General features: G+C 45.6%; 1 protein-coding gene across 1 annotated transcript in view; it reads left to right on the forward strand.

Moving 5' to 3' along the window:
• The window catches only part of dnah10 (dynein axonemal heavy chain 10), a 215,545-nt gene that overhangs the window by 184,224 nt on the left and 12,171 nt on the right, over nt 1-19,150 (forward strand). Inside the window, 10 exon segments of the mRNA XM_034187486.1 lie at nt 153-432; nt 524-753; nt 862-1,135; nt 2,264-2,368; nt 5,739-5,893; nt 5,991-6,145; nt 8,271-8,454; nt 8,575-8,775; nt 17,510-17,719; nt 17,817-17,912. Of these exon segments, the coding sequence (XP_034043377.1) occupies nt 153-432; nt 524-753; nt 862-1,135; nt 2,264-2,368; nt 5,739-5,893; nt 5,991-6,145; nt 8,271-8,454; nt 8,575-8,775; nt 17,510-17,719; nt 17,817-17,912 (1,890 nt within the window).

Here is a 19,150-nt window from a genome sequence, read left to right on the forward strand (position 1 = left end):
GGAAGTTGATGTCCATATTGTGTGATTATGAAACCTGTGTTGCAGTCTGGTGGCAGACATGAGCCTGATAAACTGTTTTGGACTGGTCCCTCACTGCTGTCGACCCCACACCGACAAACACACTTTCAGTTTTATCGTTCTTCTTTTTTCAGGTCTCATCTTTTAATGAACCAGACTTCCTGAAACAGCTGGAGATTGCCATCAAATATGGCTTCCCTTTCCTTTTCCAAGATGTGGATGAGTACATTGACCCTGTGATTAATAATGTCCTGGAGAAGAATATAAAAGGAGCAGAGGGCAGGGAAGTAATCATGTTGGGTGACAAAGAAGTAGATTACGATCCAAACTTTAAACTTTACCTGAACACTAAACTGGCAAATCCAAAATATTCTCCATCTGTGTTCGTTAAGGCCAACGTTATCAACTATACTGGTAAGTTTTTGTTGTTTGGAATCTTTTGCCTGTTAGAGCTGAACTGTGTGTATTTGAAGCTTTATTTGTATGTTGTCGATGATATGTGCAGTGACCCTTAAGGGTCTGGAGGATCAGCTGCTGAGTGTTATCATGGGCTTTGAGAAGAAGGAGCTGGAAGAGCAGCATGAGCATTTGATCCAAGAGACGAGTGACAATAAAACGCTGCTGAAGAACCTTGGGGACTCGCTGCTCAGAGAGCTGGCCACATTAACAGGCAACATGTTGGACAACACAGAACTCATCTACACGCTGGAGGAAACAAAAACCAAAGCAAGTGAGGTCAGTCCGGAATGACTCTATGAATTACTTCCCTTGACTTAAATCATGTGCAAATGATTAATTCCTTAAATCGAATTGTATCTCATTGTTTATGCATGTAATCACCAGGTGTCTGAGAAGATCCAGCTGGCGGAGAAAACTGCAGTGGATATCAATGAACTCAGAGATGGCTACCGCCCTGCTGCCAAGCGTGGTGCAGTCCTGTTCTTTGTGCTGACAGAAATGGCTCTGGTGAACAGCATGTACCAGTACTCTCTTGCCTCCTACCTGGAAGTGTTTGACTTTTCACTGCGCAGAGCCAGGCCCGACCCTGCTCTCCCAAAAAGACTAGAGAACATTGTGAACACGCTGACGTACAATGTTTATAATTATGGCTGCACCGGTAAGGACATGCACACTCTAAAATCAAGAGTAAATGGACAGAAAATGAAATGTTGATTTCTTATACGGAAACTTTGGAATATTTAAAATCTATTCACTAAGGGTTTTTTTTTAACATTTATATTTGTTTTTATATTAAGATGTTTTTTTAATTCATCTTTTGACTGAACAAAAACAATAATAATTTGTCCACTATTGAGTTAGAATGCTAACATGTCACAAACAAGATGTCTATACAGTGTCAGGTTATGGAGCAAGCAAAAAGCCTAACAGAAAATTTATTGTTATTGGTTAATAGACAAAAATGTCACTGAAAGTGTTTGGTAGCATGTAGGCCATGGGTCAGCATGATTCCACATGCACCCCCTCCCCAATCAGCCTACAGTATAAATTTGATGCCATTATAAAGCTTAGGATGTCTATATTACCAAAATAACTGGTAACAGTAAAAAAAAAAAAAAAACTGGGACTCACTCTGACATATGGGCAGCACGGTGAATTAGTGGTTAGCACTGTTGCCTCACAGCAAGAAGGTCATGGCATTGATTTCCACCTGTGGCCTTTCTCTGTGGAGTTTGCATGTTCTCCCCATGTTTGCATGGGTTCCCTACATGTGTTCTGGCTTCCAATTTAAATATAACATTAGATTACCACCCTGTCATTAACCACCCTGTTACGGAATACAAAACTGTCAAAGAATGTCTGCGAGTAGCAGAGGAAGCCACACATGAAATAGGTCAAGAGTATGTCATTGCAACCTTCGACATGGATGCCTTCATAGGGCTCTTCTCCATACTATGAGGCACTTCAGTTTCAGTTCAGTTTCGGTGTATTTATATAGCACCAAATCACAACACAAGTCACCACAAGGCACTTCACAAGGGTAAAGTTTAACCTAGCCCACCTTAGTTTAACCTAGCCCACCTTAGTCTTTGACAATGTTAGCATTCTCAGTTAATACTGGACTGATTGTCATTGTTTTTGTCCCGAATGAAAAGTTGAACTCAAAAAGATCCCTGAAAAAAGGACCTAGTTTGAAAAAATCCCACAGTTCCCCTTTAAGATGCAGCGTTGTAGCTTCTGATGATTATGTTGACATTTTCTCATTGATATCTTTGCATATATGTAGGTCTGTTTGAGAGACACAAACTGCTGTTTTCATTTAACATCACCGTCAAAATTGAGCAGGCAGAAGGAAGAGCATCTCAAGAGCAGCTGGAATTCTTCATAAAGGGTGAGCTTTCCAAGGTCAGGTAAAATCTCCTCAGGGGTGTATTCAACTAAAAATCATTTGAGTATGCTCAATATTTTCCATGCATTTTTCTTTGTATTTCTCCACAACATAGTAAAATATGTTATTTTCCTTTGTGTTATCATCTCCTCCCAGCTTTGTCACTTTGACACAAGTAGCACATTGAGCAAATTATTGGCAAAGCCAAAGTTGTTTGGACCATACTGTACATATGAACTGCATAAAAATGAACTCACGAAAATAAGTACAAACATGATGCTGCAGGAGTGGGTAACAGGTTAATAGGGTTTTCAAATCCATTTTATTCCAAAGTACAAAGCTTTCAGTACAGTTACAAAAAAAAAAGGTCCTTATTCACCTAGGTAATCCCGGTGTGTAGTGAGTTCCTTGTATTGCTGCACCCTCACATCAGGGTGAATGTGAGGCATTATAGTAAACAGTGATATGCCGGTAACGCGTTACTCTAATCTGACCACTTTTTTTAGTAACGAGTAATCTAACATGTTAATCTTTCCAAATCAGTAATCAGATTAAAGTTACTTCTCCAAGTCACTGTGCGTTACTATTATTTTTGCATTGTGGGTCGATAGCAGCATTAAACTTGGTCCGTGGGCAGGAGGTCGGGGTTCGACTGAGCAGCCCACTTTAAGCGAGCTGTGAGCTTTTCATCCGTGGTTTTCTGCAGCATCTCGGCTTGTCCTCACCTCTTAAAGCACGGTGACAACTGCACACCTGCACTGAGCTTTTTTCTCCTTTATTTAGAATTCTGAGTTGAGCCGCTCCGCATCTGCTGCTAAAAACAGCTGATCCTCCGTGATGCGTCAACAACTAACACTATTTTCCACTCAAATGCACGTAAACTCTCTTTCTGAAGACCACATGATGTGAAAATGCAATAAAACTTTACCTGTAAATCTGGTCATGTTTTCTGCATAAATAAATGTTATAAATTCTTTGTGTTCAAACGCCAAAGCAGGGGTGAATCCAGATGGAATGGGGGCATGGGGCAGGGATGCAGGCAAAGGAGAACTGGTCACACAAAAAAACTAATTTCTTTTAACCACATACTAATATGACAGCAATATCACCCAAGTCATCCAGAGGCATACATTTTTAATTTATGGTTCAAATTTTAACCAACCTAATTTCGGACAAGTTATTTAAATTAATGTCACTTCTGAAGTTTTATAAAGTGAAAATATCAGATATATATTTTAGTTTTAAAGTAATGCGCTAATTTTTAAAGTTTTAGTGTGGACATCCTGTGTCCAGGTGCATTATGGGTATAGGATAATCTCAGTACGTTCACGACATGAAAAATGCATTTGAGACACTCTGATCAGGCTCCACAGATAACAGCATTAAACTCTAGTGCCTAAAACTCTTGTGAATATATTCTCTGGGTTTATAGATGTTATTATGTTTGCGTTTATTAAATTCCACTCATTGTAAACGTAGCAGAGTAGCAGCAGACACAGATTATTTGGAATTTTGTTTTGGCAAGTCTCTACTGCCATCTACTGGCCAGTAGTGTTCATGGCAGTATTCAAACTGAAGCTGGGCTGATATTTTCAATCACTGTATTCGGTTCCAGCTCAAACTGTACCACACAACCGCATGGTGTAAAAGTTGAGAGTGCCCGATTTATGTTCTCACACATCGGACTCGTGTTTCCAGAAGCAAAACATAAACTGAAGCTTTTTTTCAAACTTAATTTACAAAAACACTCAATGGGAGACATCAAAGTTAAAAACAAAACAAAACAAAAAAACTTTACAAGACAGGTCTACGGTGTTTGCACAGGCACAGTGCGAGAGGTGGTCGTGAGATGTTAAACGCAGCTCGTTACTCCATGTATACTAAACAATGCAGGACGCGTGATTAACCTGAAACTTGGTGCAATCCAAAAAATTCTCGCACCAATGAAAAATCAACTGAAAAAGGGCCAAAATTCACACTGGCACCAGTAGATCATGGCAGTGTTCTGTTTATTTTGACAGCGGTTATATCAGACGGTTATCTAATTACAACTTGGCTTTTTTTTTTAAATGCCTTTTTTTTGGCATATTTTACAAAAGCACATTTATGTGTAAACACCAACACATGACACACCTCACATTAATGTGTTGGTTTACATAATCAGTCAGTGTTAGCGGAGGCACATTTTACCCATAATGCCATCTGTCTGTGTTTGTTACAAAACTTCAGAATTAGTGCATTATTCAACATTAAATATATGTATATATATATATATATATATATATATATATATAATATCTTAACTTTGCACAAATGACAGAATTGACATTAATGGACTTATTCTATCAGTATTCATTTTATTTACACCAAACCATAAGTCAGCATTGTTTTTTTTCAAGACCTCCGCCTGAAGGCAGCGTTGTAATTGAGTAGAGAGTTGAGGTTTGTGGCTCCTCTCAGCTGTGTTTGCGCTGGAAGCCATGTAGTAAACTGGAGCTTCCAGCAGGGGACAGGACATTCAAAGACAGAAGTGCTGACTCATTGTTTGGGTCTGTGGTCGCCTTTGATGCTTTCAGAAGTGATCGTGGTGTTAAATTCAAAATCTGCTTGTTAGTAGTTGCAAGTGTACTGGAGACAATACTAGAATTTATCGGTTATCTGTAACTTCCGATACATTTTTGGGTGGTTCATCATTTTAACTTTATCAAAGATAACTTTTCAGTTATCTGATTATCTGTTATCAAAGTTAATTTTTTGGTTATCTGTGCCCACCACTGGAGACAACCATGTTTACCAATTATCATCTTCATATACAAAGTCTTTCTCAAAGTGTCACGTATGTAGTGTTTCCATGAATCTGCCCCCTGGTGGCCATAATTGAACCTTGCCCAACGTTGAATTTGTCTGAGGTCATAGTCAGGTGACCTTATGCACCAAGGTTTACATTAATACATGAAGTTTTGCTTTGGGATTATATGCACAGGTTTCAGAGACTGTGGCCTCTGGTGGCCACAGTTAGAACTTAAGCGTGCCAAGTGTTGGAACATGTCCAAGGTCTTAGTGAGGTGACGTTTTTAACCAAGTTTCACTTTAAAACCAAAAGTCTTTGTCATCACTTACACACAGACAGTTAGGCGTACACATGGAGTCAAGCAGTTCCTAGTTTTGTTCTGCCTTTGACAACACAAGTAAAAGTGGCAGGGAGTGCTGTTTCCAATTTTCTAATTTGTTTGCATGCTTTCTGTGATTACTATGGGATTTAACAGCGTCAGGCATTTGGAGTCCACTGCTCCTGCCAGGAAGTACACCACAAAAACACTGTTTCAAAGCTTTTCGTTACCCCCTCCTTTGTCTTTCTTTCTACTGTCCAAAGGTAATTTATCACTAGAAAAGAGCAGTCGTCAAAAGCCTTGTGACTGGCTTCCAGACCAGGGCTGGGAGGACATCATGAAACTTGCAGAGATCTTTCCTGAGCAGTTTGGTTCGCTGCCCGATGATGTGGAGAAACATTCCAGTGTCTGGAAGTCTGTAAGCAATCACAGTGACAGGAATTCTTCTTGTCTGTGCTTGTGTCATGTTTTTGGTTGAACTTTATTTATTCTTTTTTTTTTTTTTTTGTCCACAGTGGTATGACTTGGATGGACCGGAAAAGGCTCCGCTTCCCATGGAATATGACAACATCCTGACACCTTATGAGAAGCTGCTGTTGCTGCGCTGCTTCCGTGTCGACAGAGTGTACAGTGGGGTTACAGATTATGTCGCAGTCACTATGGGCGAGAAGTGAGATATTGTATTTGTTATGCTGTGCAAACATACGTAGTAGCTAAACTGCCCAGACAGATTATACGGGTTGGTTAAGTTGTATAATTTGAATATTTGATGAAACTGACAAAGGATAAACTTTAATATATCCCCTAAAACCAAACATTTAGGGGGTATATAGGAATCACCCTGTGCATCTGTCCATTATGCTTATATGTGCTACTCCGCCTTAAGGCTTGTTCTCACTTTCATGGATATGAGTCCAAGAATGTCGTGGTCTATAACTGTGAAAAATCAGCGAGTGAAAATCACGATTGCCCAAAAATGTGATCTAGTGCACAGTTTGATGACATAATATGCCAGGCTTGTACCATACGATCTGTGCAAGAACTGCAGCATAACTGTAGGCACCATAGCACACCTGTAGTATGACTATAGCAAAACTATGCTTCTGCAAATCCTCTCAGTGATATTACAGCATGCACAACGTTACATTTGCCACAGAAATGCAGGGGATTGCCAAAGCATATCAAAGGTGCTTGGCTTGGTGACCAAGCAGTTTGCTTGCTTCCAAAACAGAAGGTTCCTGACCACCCAAATGCATAAGGAAGACCGGGGGTGTTAGTGTTGTACTCTTTAATCGTGATCATTACTGAGTTTTTAAAATGCTCATCGCAAAGCGTTCTCTTTTTTTACGACGTTGTGCAAGTTTCATAAGTCCGCGGACACTGATCTGTGTGTTACAGATACAAATCAGTTTCCTCGGATCCGCAGAGTTTTGAGGAGGAAAAATGCCACTCAAAGCGTAGCTATTATGACAGTTGTTACAACTGGTTGTTGCTGCGACGACACTCTGTGGCTCCTGTGCAACGTTTAGCTAAATGTAGCATGTGGACATAGCAAACTTTAGAGCTTTCCAGTTTATAAAATAAGATTTGTGCAGCATGTCTTTGTCACGGACCGACGTCGGACAGAGAAAACATGGCAAGAAAGACGGTTTGAAAAAGTCTTATAAGGACAAGAATCTGTGGAATTGTCGCTGGCTTCATCAACACACCTGAAAGATAAAAGAAACGGGAAAAGTGAACTGTGCACTCTCAGGAAAACATGGTAAGAATTTTTCTCTCCCTGGAAAATAAACATTCTTCTGTTCAAACAGGATTTTAGACAAGATTATGTGACTTTTTTTCACTAATCTAGACTTTCTTTCATTGTAAAAAAGACATTGTGGCTTTGAATGGATTTAGGCTACATGAATTTAGAGTAGAATATAATTAGATATAGAAGAATATAGAAGAATATAACTGACTTTTTACTATAAGGTATGTTGTTGATATTTTACCATGATTTTCCAAATATTCTACAAGCTTTAGCTGTGGTTTTTGAAATGGTTTAACGGTCTTTTCAGTCTTCATGAATTTCATGTAGTTCATCTGTTCTGAGTTAATGCGTAATTTGGTTTACAATTAAAAGGAAAATCATTCCAGGTCCAACTTCCATGTCATATTCTGTTATTTCATTATCATTGACAGGTCAAATAAAAGGTTGAATATAGGATCATTTAAATATCCACTAATTTTAAGATTTGTTCTTCCAGGAGATGCTGAAAAAGTATCATTAGATAAAAATTTAATTCTGGGGCCCCACAGGGCCCTAGACCCCGGCTCCTGGGGGACTGTGCTCCCCCAGACCCCCTGCAAATTTTCCTCAGATTTCACAATTTTCATGTCACAGCACTGAGTTAAAACAAAACCACAGCACAATGAGGAAAGATCACGATTCACCCTGAACACCTTTTTTGGCGTTTAAAGCTTTACTAAAATAAAGGTGGGGTTTCAAACTGAGAGCTTCTGGGGTGCATATCCATGAGAAGTGAGAAGGTGGGTTTCAGTGAAGCTTCACACAGTGGTACCACACCATGTGTCTGATGTCAGATTTGTCCGTTACACATCAGCAGACCTGTTCAGTATGAAGGTTGATAAGATTATTAATTCAGGTAATCTGTTGCAAACATTTAAATGCTACTGATCTATAATACATGCAAGCAGCTAGTGTGGCAAAGAGGTGGGTGTGATTCTTTTCACTTGCTCATAGCGCTTTAGTCGAACCGGAGATTTTGATGTTTTTTTGTATTTCTGCTCAGGTACGTGCAGCCTCCTGTGATCACCTTTGATGCCATTTATAAACAGAGCACACCTTACTCCCCTATTGTTTTCATCCTGAGCCCTGGTTCGGACCCAACCAGTGACCTCATGAAACTAGCAGAGAAGATGGGCTTTGGAGGCAGTCACTTCAAATTCCTTGCTATGGGTCAAGGCCAAGAGAAGGTATCACTTACCTTTTTTAGTTCACAGCTGTAAAGTTTTTATTGGGGTCCACTGTCAATGCTAGTATGTGTGCTAAAATAACAATAAAACTAAATGCTCATTGTGTTATGTCTGTTAAAGGTTGCGCTGCAGTTGCTGGAGAAGGCTGTCTCGCGTGGTCAGTGGTTGATGCTGCAAAACTGCCACCTGCTGGTGAAGTGGCTGAAGGAGCTGGAGAAGTCCTTAGAGATAATCACCAAACGCCACTCCAACTTCCGCTTATGGATCACAACCAATCCCATTCCAGACTTCCCCATTGGCATCCTACAAAAGTCTCTAAAGGTGAAAGTGAATTTCTCTTTACTTTCACCAGATTGTGTAGAATTGTTTGAACATGGTGTCATCAAAGCAACAATCCCTTTTTGCAAAATCAGAACAAATATTTCACTTTTCTTCTATGAGATTCTTTCTGAAAACATGTTGTGATGAACAATACGTGACATTTTCTGAAAAACTGATCTGAGTCTTTGCTTTTAGTTCTTGTAACTAGCATCTGATTGGTCAGTGAATCAGAGACTGCTGTTATGTGTCGGACGCAGCTCGGAGAACCGACCAGCGTTTGAAGGACCCAGTATAAAATAAGCAGAGCACGGTACAAAGGCTAACTGAATTTAATACATAACAGTGATCATAATATAACAAAAAGGTGCGGTCTGGCGTGGTGCGCTCCCAGCAGCGCTAATGGTCCGGAGCCAGAAGCTGTTTCGGACCCAAGGACCCCGCCGACACCCCCCAGGTGGCCGCAACAACCGAGTCTGTGAAAGAAGGAACCATTATGTGAGTCCACACTCTACACACAGAACACTTAAAGGTGTACAAACAGCAAACACTTCCTGGCTTGATTACTGATCAGCTTCCAACCTGCAGGCATGGAACATCTCGTTCACAAATCACCACAGCAGTGGAAGCTGATACATGACTAACATACAGCTCAATACAATAAGGTGTGAGGGACACCACATTTACTGACTGTATAACTGTTAGTCACAAAATCCAACGTACCTCAGGAAGTGTGCTGACGAGCGTGAGACCTCACCCTCTCCTCTTTCACAGACCGTGCATCAAACCTGGACGTTTCTCAGCGTCCGCTGCTGATGAGATGGCTCCCAAGACGACGATCTCACCCGTCTGGTCACAAGGTCGAGTCTCTGGCAAATGCACACTGTGCACTTCAGTCTTAAATGCCAACATACTCCAATCCCTCCAGATGCACCTCAGCTGTGAGTCCTGACGAGTCGCAGGTGATCAGGGTGAAGTCCTAACAGCCTCAGCAACACAGCCACTCAGTCCCAAATGCATGCCACCTGGGAGGAAACACAAAAGGCAAACAAACTGGCAGCCAGGCCCCCCCAGCCATACAACAACTGCTCTCGCATTCTACTTCTGTGATTTACTGAAATCATGTAAGAAGGCATACAGCTCGACACCTGCACGCTGCACCTTAAAAATTTCAAATTTCAAATCCATTGAAGGATACAAGGATGTTGTATTTTTATATTTAGATCACTATATAATGCTGTGCAGGGTATTTCCTACATACAGTAAATAGATGATGAATTTTCTCTATGTTTGCACAGAGCTATGGGCAATTGCCACCTGCAGTAGTGACAAACAATAAATGAAAAGACCCTTAGAAATAGTCACTTAAATTTTTTTTAATCAAAAGTACAGAAATATCTTCAGTTCAACAAGTTATGTTGTGTAACACTGACAACCTAAAAAATTGTTTATTGAAACAACTTGCTACTGGAGTTCTAACTAACAGTAGGAAATGTAACCATATCACTTCAACACCCACTTCATCGACTCCTTTTACATGTGAGATCAGACTTCAAGGTTTTATTGTTGACATACAAAATGTTCAATGGCTGTATCTCATAGATCGTGTGGACCCTTATGTACCATCTCAGGTGTTGCATTTTCAAGATGCATGCTTATTTTATGCTCCAAGGGTGAGAAAGAACAATGCAGGCTATAGGATCTTTTCTTATTGTTCTGCTCTTCTATGGAATATTTTGCCTGCTGAAATCACACAGGTTCTGATTAGTCTTTTAAAATTCAAACTTAAAACATCTGTTTTTGTTTGCTTACACAACCCCAAATCAGAAAATGTTGGGGATCATATGGAAAATGCAAATTAAAGAAAAGCACCACAGTGATCCTTATGTTCAAAACTCTCCGGGCGCGGTCGAGATGGGACACCTATCCGACAGAGGTCCATGTGCAATCTGACGACCATCTGACCACAATTTACATATTCCGATGGTGGCAAAATGGGATCCGAAACAATTTGAGGGCATACAAGGGAACCGCGAGATAGATCTGGCACCGCAAAGCCTGCCGGTGTCGCCGACCGAACAGTACCCCCCAAAAAATCGGTCCGCCTTTTACATCTGTACATGTGTCATTAGCCGCTGTTCACGGATTAAAACCTTGTTTTACTAGTCTCCTTCCATGACTCGTGGAAAGCCAAAATTGTGCTTGACAAGCATTGGCTTAATTCTTAATTTGTCCCCCCTCTCTTAAAAACAATAAGGTGTTGATTCGTCAAGTATGCCTTTAAATACAGCTAAATGCCCAAATTATCCTGCAACCATAGCAAGTACTTACTCAGAAGCTTTTAAAAGTAACTTAAACATGACCCTGGTGTTGTGTGGGCCGCCAGAAGAGGAGGTACTGCTAGCCCACCACCAGAGGGCGCCCTGCCTGAAGTGCGGGCTTCAGGCACGAGAGGGTGCTGCCGCCATGGACACAGCCGGGGGTGACAGCTGTCACTCATTATCTCTTGACAGCTGTCACCCATCTACACTACATCATCTCACTCCATAAAACCCGGACGTCATCTCCACCTCATTGCCGAGATATCGTCGACCTGTAAAGGTAATACTCTCAGCCGTATCACTGACTGTGTTTAGTAAACTCGTTTTTGCAGCTGTTTTCCTGCGGAGTGCTCTATCTGGAGATTGGCATGACCGGCGACAGCTTTGCTTTACACCCCCACCAGATAAGTGTTTGAGACAGGAGCTGCACGAGTGTGTGTTAGAGGTGGAGGTGGAATCTCCATCATTGTTGTTACTGGGTGTGCACACACCCACATCTTATTGTCTCTGCTCCTTGCCAGCAGTACCAGATCCGACATTCGGAGACGGTGGCCACCTGGGGACTCGGGACTTGGCGGCTCCAGTATTCTCCGGGTTCGGTGGCGGAGGAAATCGTGTGGTTCCGGTTCTTCTCAGGACAGACGTCTTCTATCCTTGAGCCTGCCCACACATCACCCTTGTGATTGACTGTTTGCAAAATTTCACATTCCTCTGTATTGTGGTTGTGCTCATTCACAACAGTAAAGTGTTCATATTCGACTCTTTCATTGTCCGTTCATTTACGCCCCCTGTTGTGGGTCTGTGTCACTACACTTTCCCAACAGGATATCTCGGCCAACGTCATGGATCCCGAGGGGCGTCACCCATCTGTTGAACAGTCAATGGAAGAGCAGGGTGCACAGGAGTCTGCAGGAGGCGTGATCGGTGAGTTGCAGCAAATCCTCACCGCCTTTACCGCTCGGCTGGATCTGATGACCGAGCAAAACGTCATCCTTAATCGCAGGATGGAGGCTCTCACCGCACAGGTGGAAGCGCGCGCTCAGGGCGCTGCTGCGGCTCCTCCTCCTGCCGACCCTGTGCAGGATATAAACGTTCCACTGGTCGTTCAACGAACCCCCCCACCATCCCCTGAAGCATACATAAGTCCCCCAGAGCCATACGGGGGTTGTGTGGAGACGTGCGTGGACTTTCTTATGCAGTGTTCGCTCGTCTTTGCACAACGTCCCGTAATGTACGCGTCTGACGCCAGTAAGGTGGCTTATGTAATTAACTTGCTTCGTGGTGAGGCACGCGCTTGGGCTACAGCGCTTTGGGAGCAAAATTCACGGCTCCTTACCACTTATACTGGGTTTGTGAGGGAGTTCAGAACAGTGTTTGATCACCCTAACAGAGGAGAGACTGCTTCAACAGTGCTGCCGTCACTGAGACAGGGGTGCCGGAGCGCAGCCGAGTATGCAGTTGACTTCCGCATCACGGCTGCGAGGTCCGGCTGGAATAACGTTGCGCTCCGCGCCGCCTTCATAAACGGACGGTCGTCGGTCCTGAAGGAGCACCTGGTAGCGAAGGAAGAACCGCGGGATTTAGATGGGCTTGTCGATCTCGTTATACGGTTAGACAGTCGGTTGGAGGAACGCCGTCGGGAGCGAGACAAAGGACGTGGCCGGGCACGCGCTGTCCCTCTCCCTTCCAGGTCCGAAAAGGTTCCGCCCTCCCCACGCTCCACAGCCTCTACGTTCCGTGTGGCTACAGCTCCCCCTGCTGACGTTGCTAGGGAAACGTGAATGAGGCTGGTCCGTGGGGAGTGTTTTCTCTGCAGCTCAAAAGAGCACATACAGAAAAACTGCCCCAAACGGCCAAAACGACAACACTCGCCCTTAGAGACTGGGCTAAGGGGGGGTCATAACATTCACGTGGGACACACACATATTGCCACACGACTCCCTGTTACAATGCTGAGCGGGGATTTAACCCTTCAAGCCCCAGCACTGGTGGACACGGGGTCAGAAGGGAATCTGCTAGACAGCAGATGGGCTAGGGAGGTAGGGCTCCCTCTGGTGGCGCTCCCTTCGCCATTGCAGGTGCGGGCACTAGATGGCACCCTTCTCTCTTTAATTACGCACAAGACACAACCAGTAACTCTGGTGGTGTCTGGAAATCATCGGGAGGAGATCGAGTTTTTTGTGACTCCTTCTACCTCCCGCGTGATTTTGGGCTTCCCGTGGATGCTGAAGCACAATCCCCGGATTGATTGGCCGTCTGGGGTGGTGGTTCAGTGGAGCGAAACCTGCCATTGGGTGTGTTTAGGATCCTCGGTTCCTCCCGGTTTACAGGCTAAGGAGGAGGTCAAAGTCCCTCCCAATCTGACAGCGGTGCCGGTTGAGTACCACGATCTCGCTGACGTCTTCAGCAAGGATCTGGCACTCGCCCTTCCCCCGCACCGTCCGTACGATTGTGCCATTGATTTGATTCCAGGCGTGGAGTTTCCGTCCAGCAGGCTGTACAACCTCTCACGACCTCAGCGCGAATCAGTGGAGACCTACATCCGGGACTCATTAGCTGCCGGGCTGATTCGGAATTCCACCTCCCCGATGGGTGCAGGTTTCTTTTTTGTGGGCAAGAAAGATGGCGGACTCCGTCCATGCAACGATTACAGGGGGCTGAATGAGATTACGGTTCGCAACCGATACCCGTTGCCGTTAGATTCCGTGTTCACCCCCCTGCATGGAGCCAAAATCTTTACAAAGTTGGATCTTAGGAATGCGTATCACCTGGTTCGGGTCCGGAAGGGAGACGAGTGGAAGACGGCATTTAACACCCCATTAGGTCATTTTGAGTACCTGGTCATGCCGTTTGGCCTCACTAACGCCCCCGCGACGTTCCAAGCTTTGGTTAATGACGTCTTGCGGGACTTCCTGCACCGATTCGTCTTTGTATATCTGGACGATATACTCATCTTTTCTCCGGACCCTGAGACTCATGTCCAGCATGTACGTCAGGTCCTGCAGCGGTTGTTGGAGAACCGGCTGTTTGTGAAGGGCGAGAAGTGCGAGTTCCACCACGCTTCTTTGTCCTTCCTGGGGTTTATCATCTCCTCCAACTCCGTCGCCCCTGATCCGGCCAAGGTTGCGGCGGTGAGAGATTGGCCCCAACCAACAAGCCGTAGGAAGCTGCAACAGTTCCTCGGCTTTGCAAATTTCTACAGGAGGTTCATTAAGGGCTACAGTCAGGTAGCTAGCCTCCTGACAGCCCTGACCTCTCCAAAAGTCCCCTTCACCTGGTCGGATCGGTGCGAAGCCACGTTCAAGGAGTTGAAACGACGGTTCTCTACTGCACCAGTTCTGGTGCAGCCCGACCCTAGCCGCCAGTTTGTGGTTGAAGTGGACGCCTCTGACTCAGGGATAGGAGCCGTGCTATCCCAGAGCGGAGAGACCGATAAGGTTCTTCACCCGTGTGCCTACTTTTCTCGCAGGTTGACCCCGGCTGAACGGAACTATGACGTCGGCAACTGAGAACTCCTTGCGGTGAAAGAGGCTCTTGAGGAGTGGAGACACCTGTTGGAGGGAGCGTCTGTGCCGTTCACGGTTTTCACTGACCATCGGAACCTGGAGTATATCAGGACCGCCAAGCGGCTGAACCCCAGGCAAGCCCGCTGGCCACTGTTCTTCGGACGTTTTGACTTCCGGATCACCTATCGCCCCGGGACCAAGAACCAGAGATCGGATGCCTTGTCCCGGGTACACGAAGACGAAGTCAAAACTGTGCTGTTGGATCCACCGGAGCCCATCATTCCGGAGTCCACTATCGTGGCCACCCTCACCTTGGACGTGGAGAAGACCGTCCGGGAGGCCCTGACACGGAGCCTGGACCCGGGGACAGGTCTGAAGGACAGATTGTACGTCCCACCAGAGGCCAGGGCTGCAGTCTTAGACTTCTGTCACGGTTCCAAGCTCTCCTGTCATCCAGGGGTGCGAAGGACCGTGGCAGTTGTCCGGCAGCGCTTCTGGTGGGCGTCTATGGAGGCCGACGTCCGGGAGTACATCCAGGCCTGCACCACCTGTGCCAGGGGCAAGGCAGACCACAAAGAAGTCCCAAGGACTGCTCCAACTGCTTCCTGTGCCACATCGCCCCTGGTCCCACATCGGCCTGGATTTCGTCACGGGCCTCCTACCGTCCCAGGGCAACACCACCATCCTCACGATAGTGGACCGATTCTCCAAGGCGGCCCACTTTGTGGCCCTCCCGAAGCTACCTACGGCCCAGGAGACAGCGGACCTCCTGGTCCACCACGTCGTCCGTCTGCAGAGAACTGGGGGGCCACCGTGAGCCTCTCGTCCGGGTACCACCCACAGACGAACGGACAGGCAGAACGGGCCAACCAAGAGTTGGAACAGACCCTCCGCTGTGTGACATCCGCGCACCCGACGGCCTGGAGTAACCACCTGGCCTGGATCGAGTATGCACATAACAGCCAGGTGTCTTCTGCCACCGGCCTCTCCCCATTTGAGGTGTGTCTGGGGTACCAGCCCCCATTGTTTCCCTTGGTGGAGGGAGAGGTCGGTGTGCCCTCGGTCCGGGCCCACCTTCGGAGGTGCCGTCGGGTGTGGCGCAGCGCCCGTTCTGCCTTGTTAAAGGCCCGGACGAGGGCTAAGGCCCATGCAGACCGCCGGCGGTCCCCGGCCCCTGCATACCAGGCCGGGCAGGAGGTGTGGTTGTCGACGAAGGACATCCCCCTCCAGATGGACTCCCCTAAGCTGATGGACAGGTTCATCGGACCATTCAAGATCCTCAAGATCCTCAGCCCTTCCGCAGTGAAGCTCCAACTCCCAGCTTCACTGCGGATCCACCCGGTTTTTCATGTGTCGAGAATCAGACCTCACCACACCTCACCCCTCTGTGCTCCCGGTCCGGCGCTGCCTCCTGCCCGGATCATTGACGGGGAGCCGGCCTGGACAGTGCGCCGGCTCCTGGACGTCCGTCGAATGGGCCGGGGGTTCCAATATTTGGTGAACTGGGAGGGGTATGGACCCGAAGAACGCTCCTGGGTGAAGAGGAGCTTCATCCTGGATCCGGCCCTCCTGGCCGATTTCTACTGCCGACACCCCGATAAACCTGGTCGGGCGCCAGGAGGCGCCCGTTGAGGGGGGGGTCCTGTTGTGTGGGCCGCCAGAAGAGGAGGTACTGCTGGCCCACCACCAGAGGGCGCCCTGCCTGAAGTGCGGGCTTCAGGCACGAGAGGGCGCTGCTGCCACGGACACAGCCGGGGGTGACAGCTGTCACTCATTATCGCTTGACAGCTGTCACCCATCTACACTACATCATCTCACTCCATAAAACCCGGACGTCATCTCCACCTCATTGCCGAGATATCGTCGACCTGTAAAGGTAATACTCTCAGCCGTATCACTGACTGTGTTTAGTAAACTCGTTTTTGCAGCTGTTTTCCTGCGGAGTGCTCTATCTGGAGATTGGCGTGACCGGCGACAGCTTCGCTTTACACCCCCACCAGATAAGTGTTTGAGACAGGAGCTGCACGAGTGTGTGTTAGAGGTGGAGGTGGAATCTCCATCATTGTTGTTACTGGGTGTGCACACACCCACATCTTATTGTCTCTGCTCCTTGCCAGTAATACCAGATCCGACATTCGGAGACGGTGGCCACCTGGGGACTGGGGACTTGGCGGCTCCAGTATTCTCCGGGTTCGGTGGCGGAGGAAATCGTGTGGTTTCGGTTCTTCTCAGGACAGACGTCTTCTATCCTCGAGCCTGCCCACACGTCACCCTTGTGATTGACTGTTTGCAAAATTTCACATTCCTCTGTATTGTGGTTGTGCTCATTCACAACAGTAAAGTGTTCATATTCGACTCTTTCATTGTCCGTTCATTTACGCCCCCTGTTGTGGGTCCGTGTCACTACACTTTCCCAACACCTGGAATATAATTTAAAAGCCAAAAAACAAGAAAGGCATTCAGTTGCACCTGCATTCAAGGTAAATGTCCACCAGGTGGAGATACTGCTCCATTTCAGAAGGAGAAATAATAATGATGCAGATGAATTGGTTACTGTAAAATGACTGTATAGGTGTGAGTGAGAGTGTGAATGTGTTTGTCTGTTTATATGTGTTGCCCCTGTGATAGACTGGTGGTCTGAGTGAACCCTTCCTCACTACCACTGACAACTGGCACAGGCTCCAGCCCCCGTGACCATTAATTGGAATAGGCAGATATAGAAAATGAATGAAAGAATGATTTTTATTAAAGCTGAGTAGCGGATTCCTTTTTCCTCAAGTTCTTACCCTGTTTGTTTGTTTTTTTAATATATATTGATATCTCATTGTGAGACCATATCATATGTTAAGGCAGGGTTAATAAAGGCAAACGTGGAAAAATGTGAAAAGTGTACTTTATTGGTTTGTGCAGGTTGTGACAGAACCTCCCAATGGCCTCAAGCTGAATATGAGAGCCACATACGCTAAAATCTCAGCTGAGAGTTTCAATGCATGCCCACATCCTGCTTTTCCCAGCCTGGTGTATGTGCTGGCCTTCTTCCACGCTGTTGTGCAAGAGAGACGCAAGTATGGCAAAATTGGCTGGAATGTCCCATATGACTTTAATGAGTCTGACTTCTTGGTAAGCGGCACAAGAGTCATGTTCATTGTAGTGACTTTTTAAAGGTATACTCTCATTCACGTTTCAGTGCTTTGTACAATATCTCTGTGTTCAACAGGTGTGTATGGAGATTTTGAACACATACCTGACCAAAGCTCACAACCAAGGAGAACGTGAGATTCCATGGGAAAGCCTTAAATATCTTGTTGGGGAGGTAAGGCTAAATTTATAGCATTTTAATACAGTTGCAGTCATTACTTTACATACACCTTGGCTAATTTAAGCTTCAAACCTGGTTTTCACCAACTGTACATGATCTGTTTTGTCAATACTATATAATGCTGCGTTTACACAGAGGCAGGATGCGTTACAAATGTCATATTTGCGTCATTCTTGGCACATTCCTGACATTCTTAATGTGACTTAACGCATCTGAATAGGTTTCTTAATAGTGCATGTTGGTGTGTGATATTTGTGATTTTTGTGGAGCATGTTTTTGGCTGTCAAAAAAATCTCCCACAAATGTCACGCACCACCCTCATTTCGCCTCATGTCATGGAGGTCGCAACTGAGCGTGTTGATCCGTCTTGAAAAGTGGTGATCCTTAACAGAGCGTGACAGCGTTCTTCTCTGACATGCGCACAATTAAACCCTACTGCACCGCATTCAGCTTCATTGCTGCAGTATGCTGAAGAAGGACAGTGACGCCAAGTCAGCTAAAAACCTTGTTCCAGTGCTCATCAGTTGCAGGTGTTCCACCTGCTGCTGTGCCTGATGTTTGGGAAAACGTACGAGACGAGAGCCGTGTGGAGCCACACATCTGGCTCACTCCGTCTCCTCCTCCTTTCTGCACAACACCATGGCACAGAGCCCAACTAAGCATGCAGTCACAAAGTTCTTCTGCAGTGGATTTTGAGGAGCAAACTGGAGCGATCTGAATTGTCCAGCAGCTGATGGATGATTATGGGTGTGTGTGTGTGTGTGTAGAGACAATGTGTGTAAACGCAGCATAGGATGCTTTGGGACCAGAGAGATTTTACATCACAAAGTTAACTAGAAGCACTCGGAGAGCACAAACCTCCGCCAAGGCCATAGGGTCACTGACGTCACATGGAATACCCTTTGGCAAAGAGACTTATTCCACATCGTTTCACGCATCTACAGTCATGTTTCAGATTCAGTGGTTAACCCTCTGGGGTCCGAGGGCATTTTTTGGACAGTTCAACTCACCTGGCATAAATGTTTTATTATTGCTGTTAACAGCTTTCCCTGCATCCCACAATCAAGTTTTATGTCTCTTTTTTCAGGACAACCTGTACTTTCAAAATATATATGCTATAGTTGTGTTTTATAAGTGTAATAAAGGTTTACAATCAGAAATAAGAAAGGAAAAAGTAAAGCGGAAAATAATTTTACACACACATTTATTCAAAACACACAGCAAACTATAAT

The sequence above is a fragment of the Thalassophryne amazonica genome, chromosome 15 (assembly GCF_902500255.1).
Source record: "Thalassophryne amazonica chromosome 15, fThaAma1.1, whole genome shotgun sequence".
NCBI classification, from domain to species: Eukaryota; Metazoa; Chordata; class Actinopteri; order Batrachoidiformes; family Batrachoididae; genus Thalassophryne; species Thalassophryne amazonica.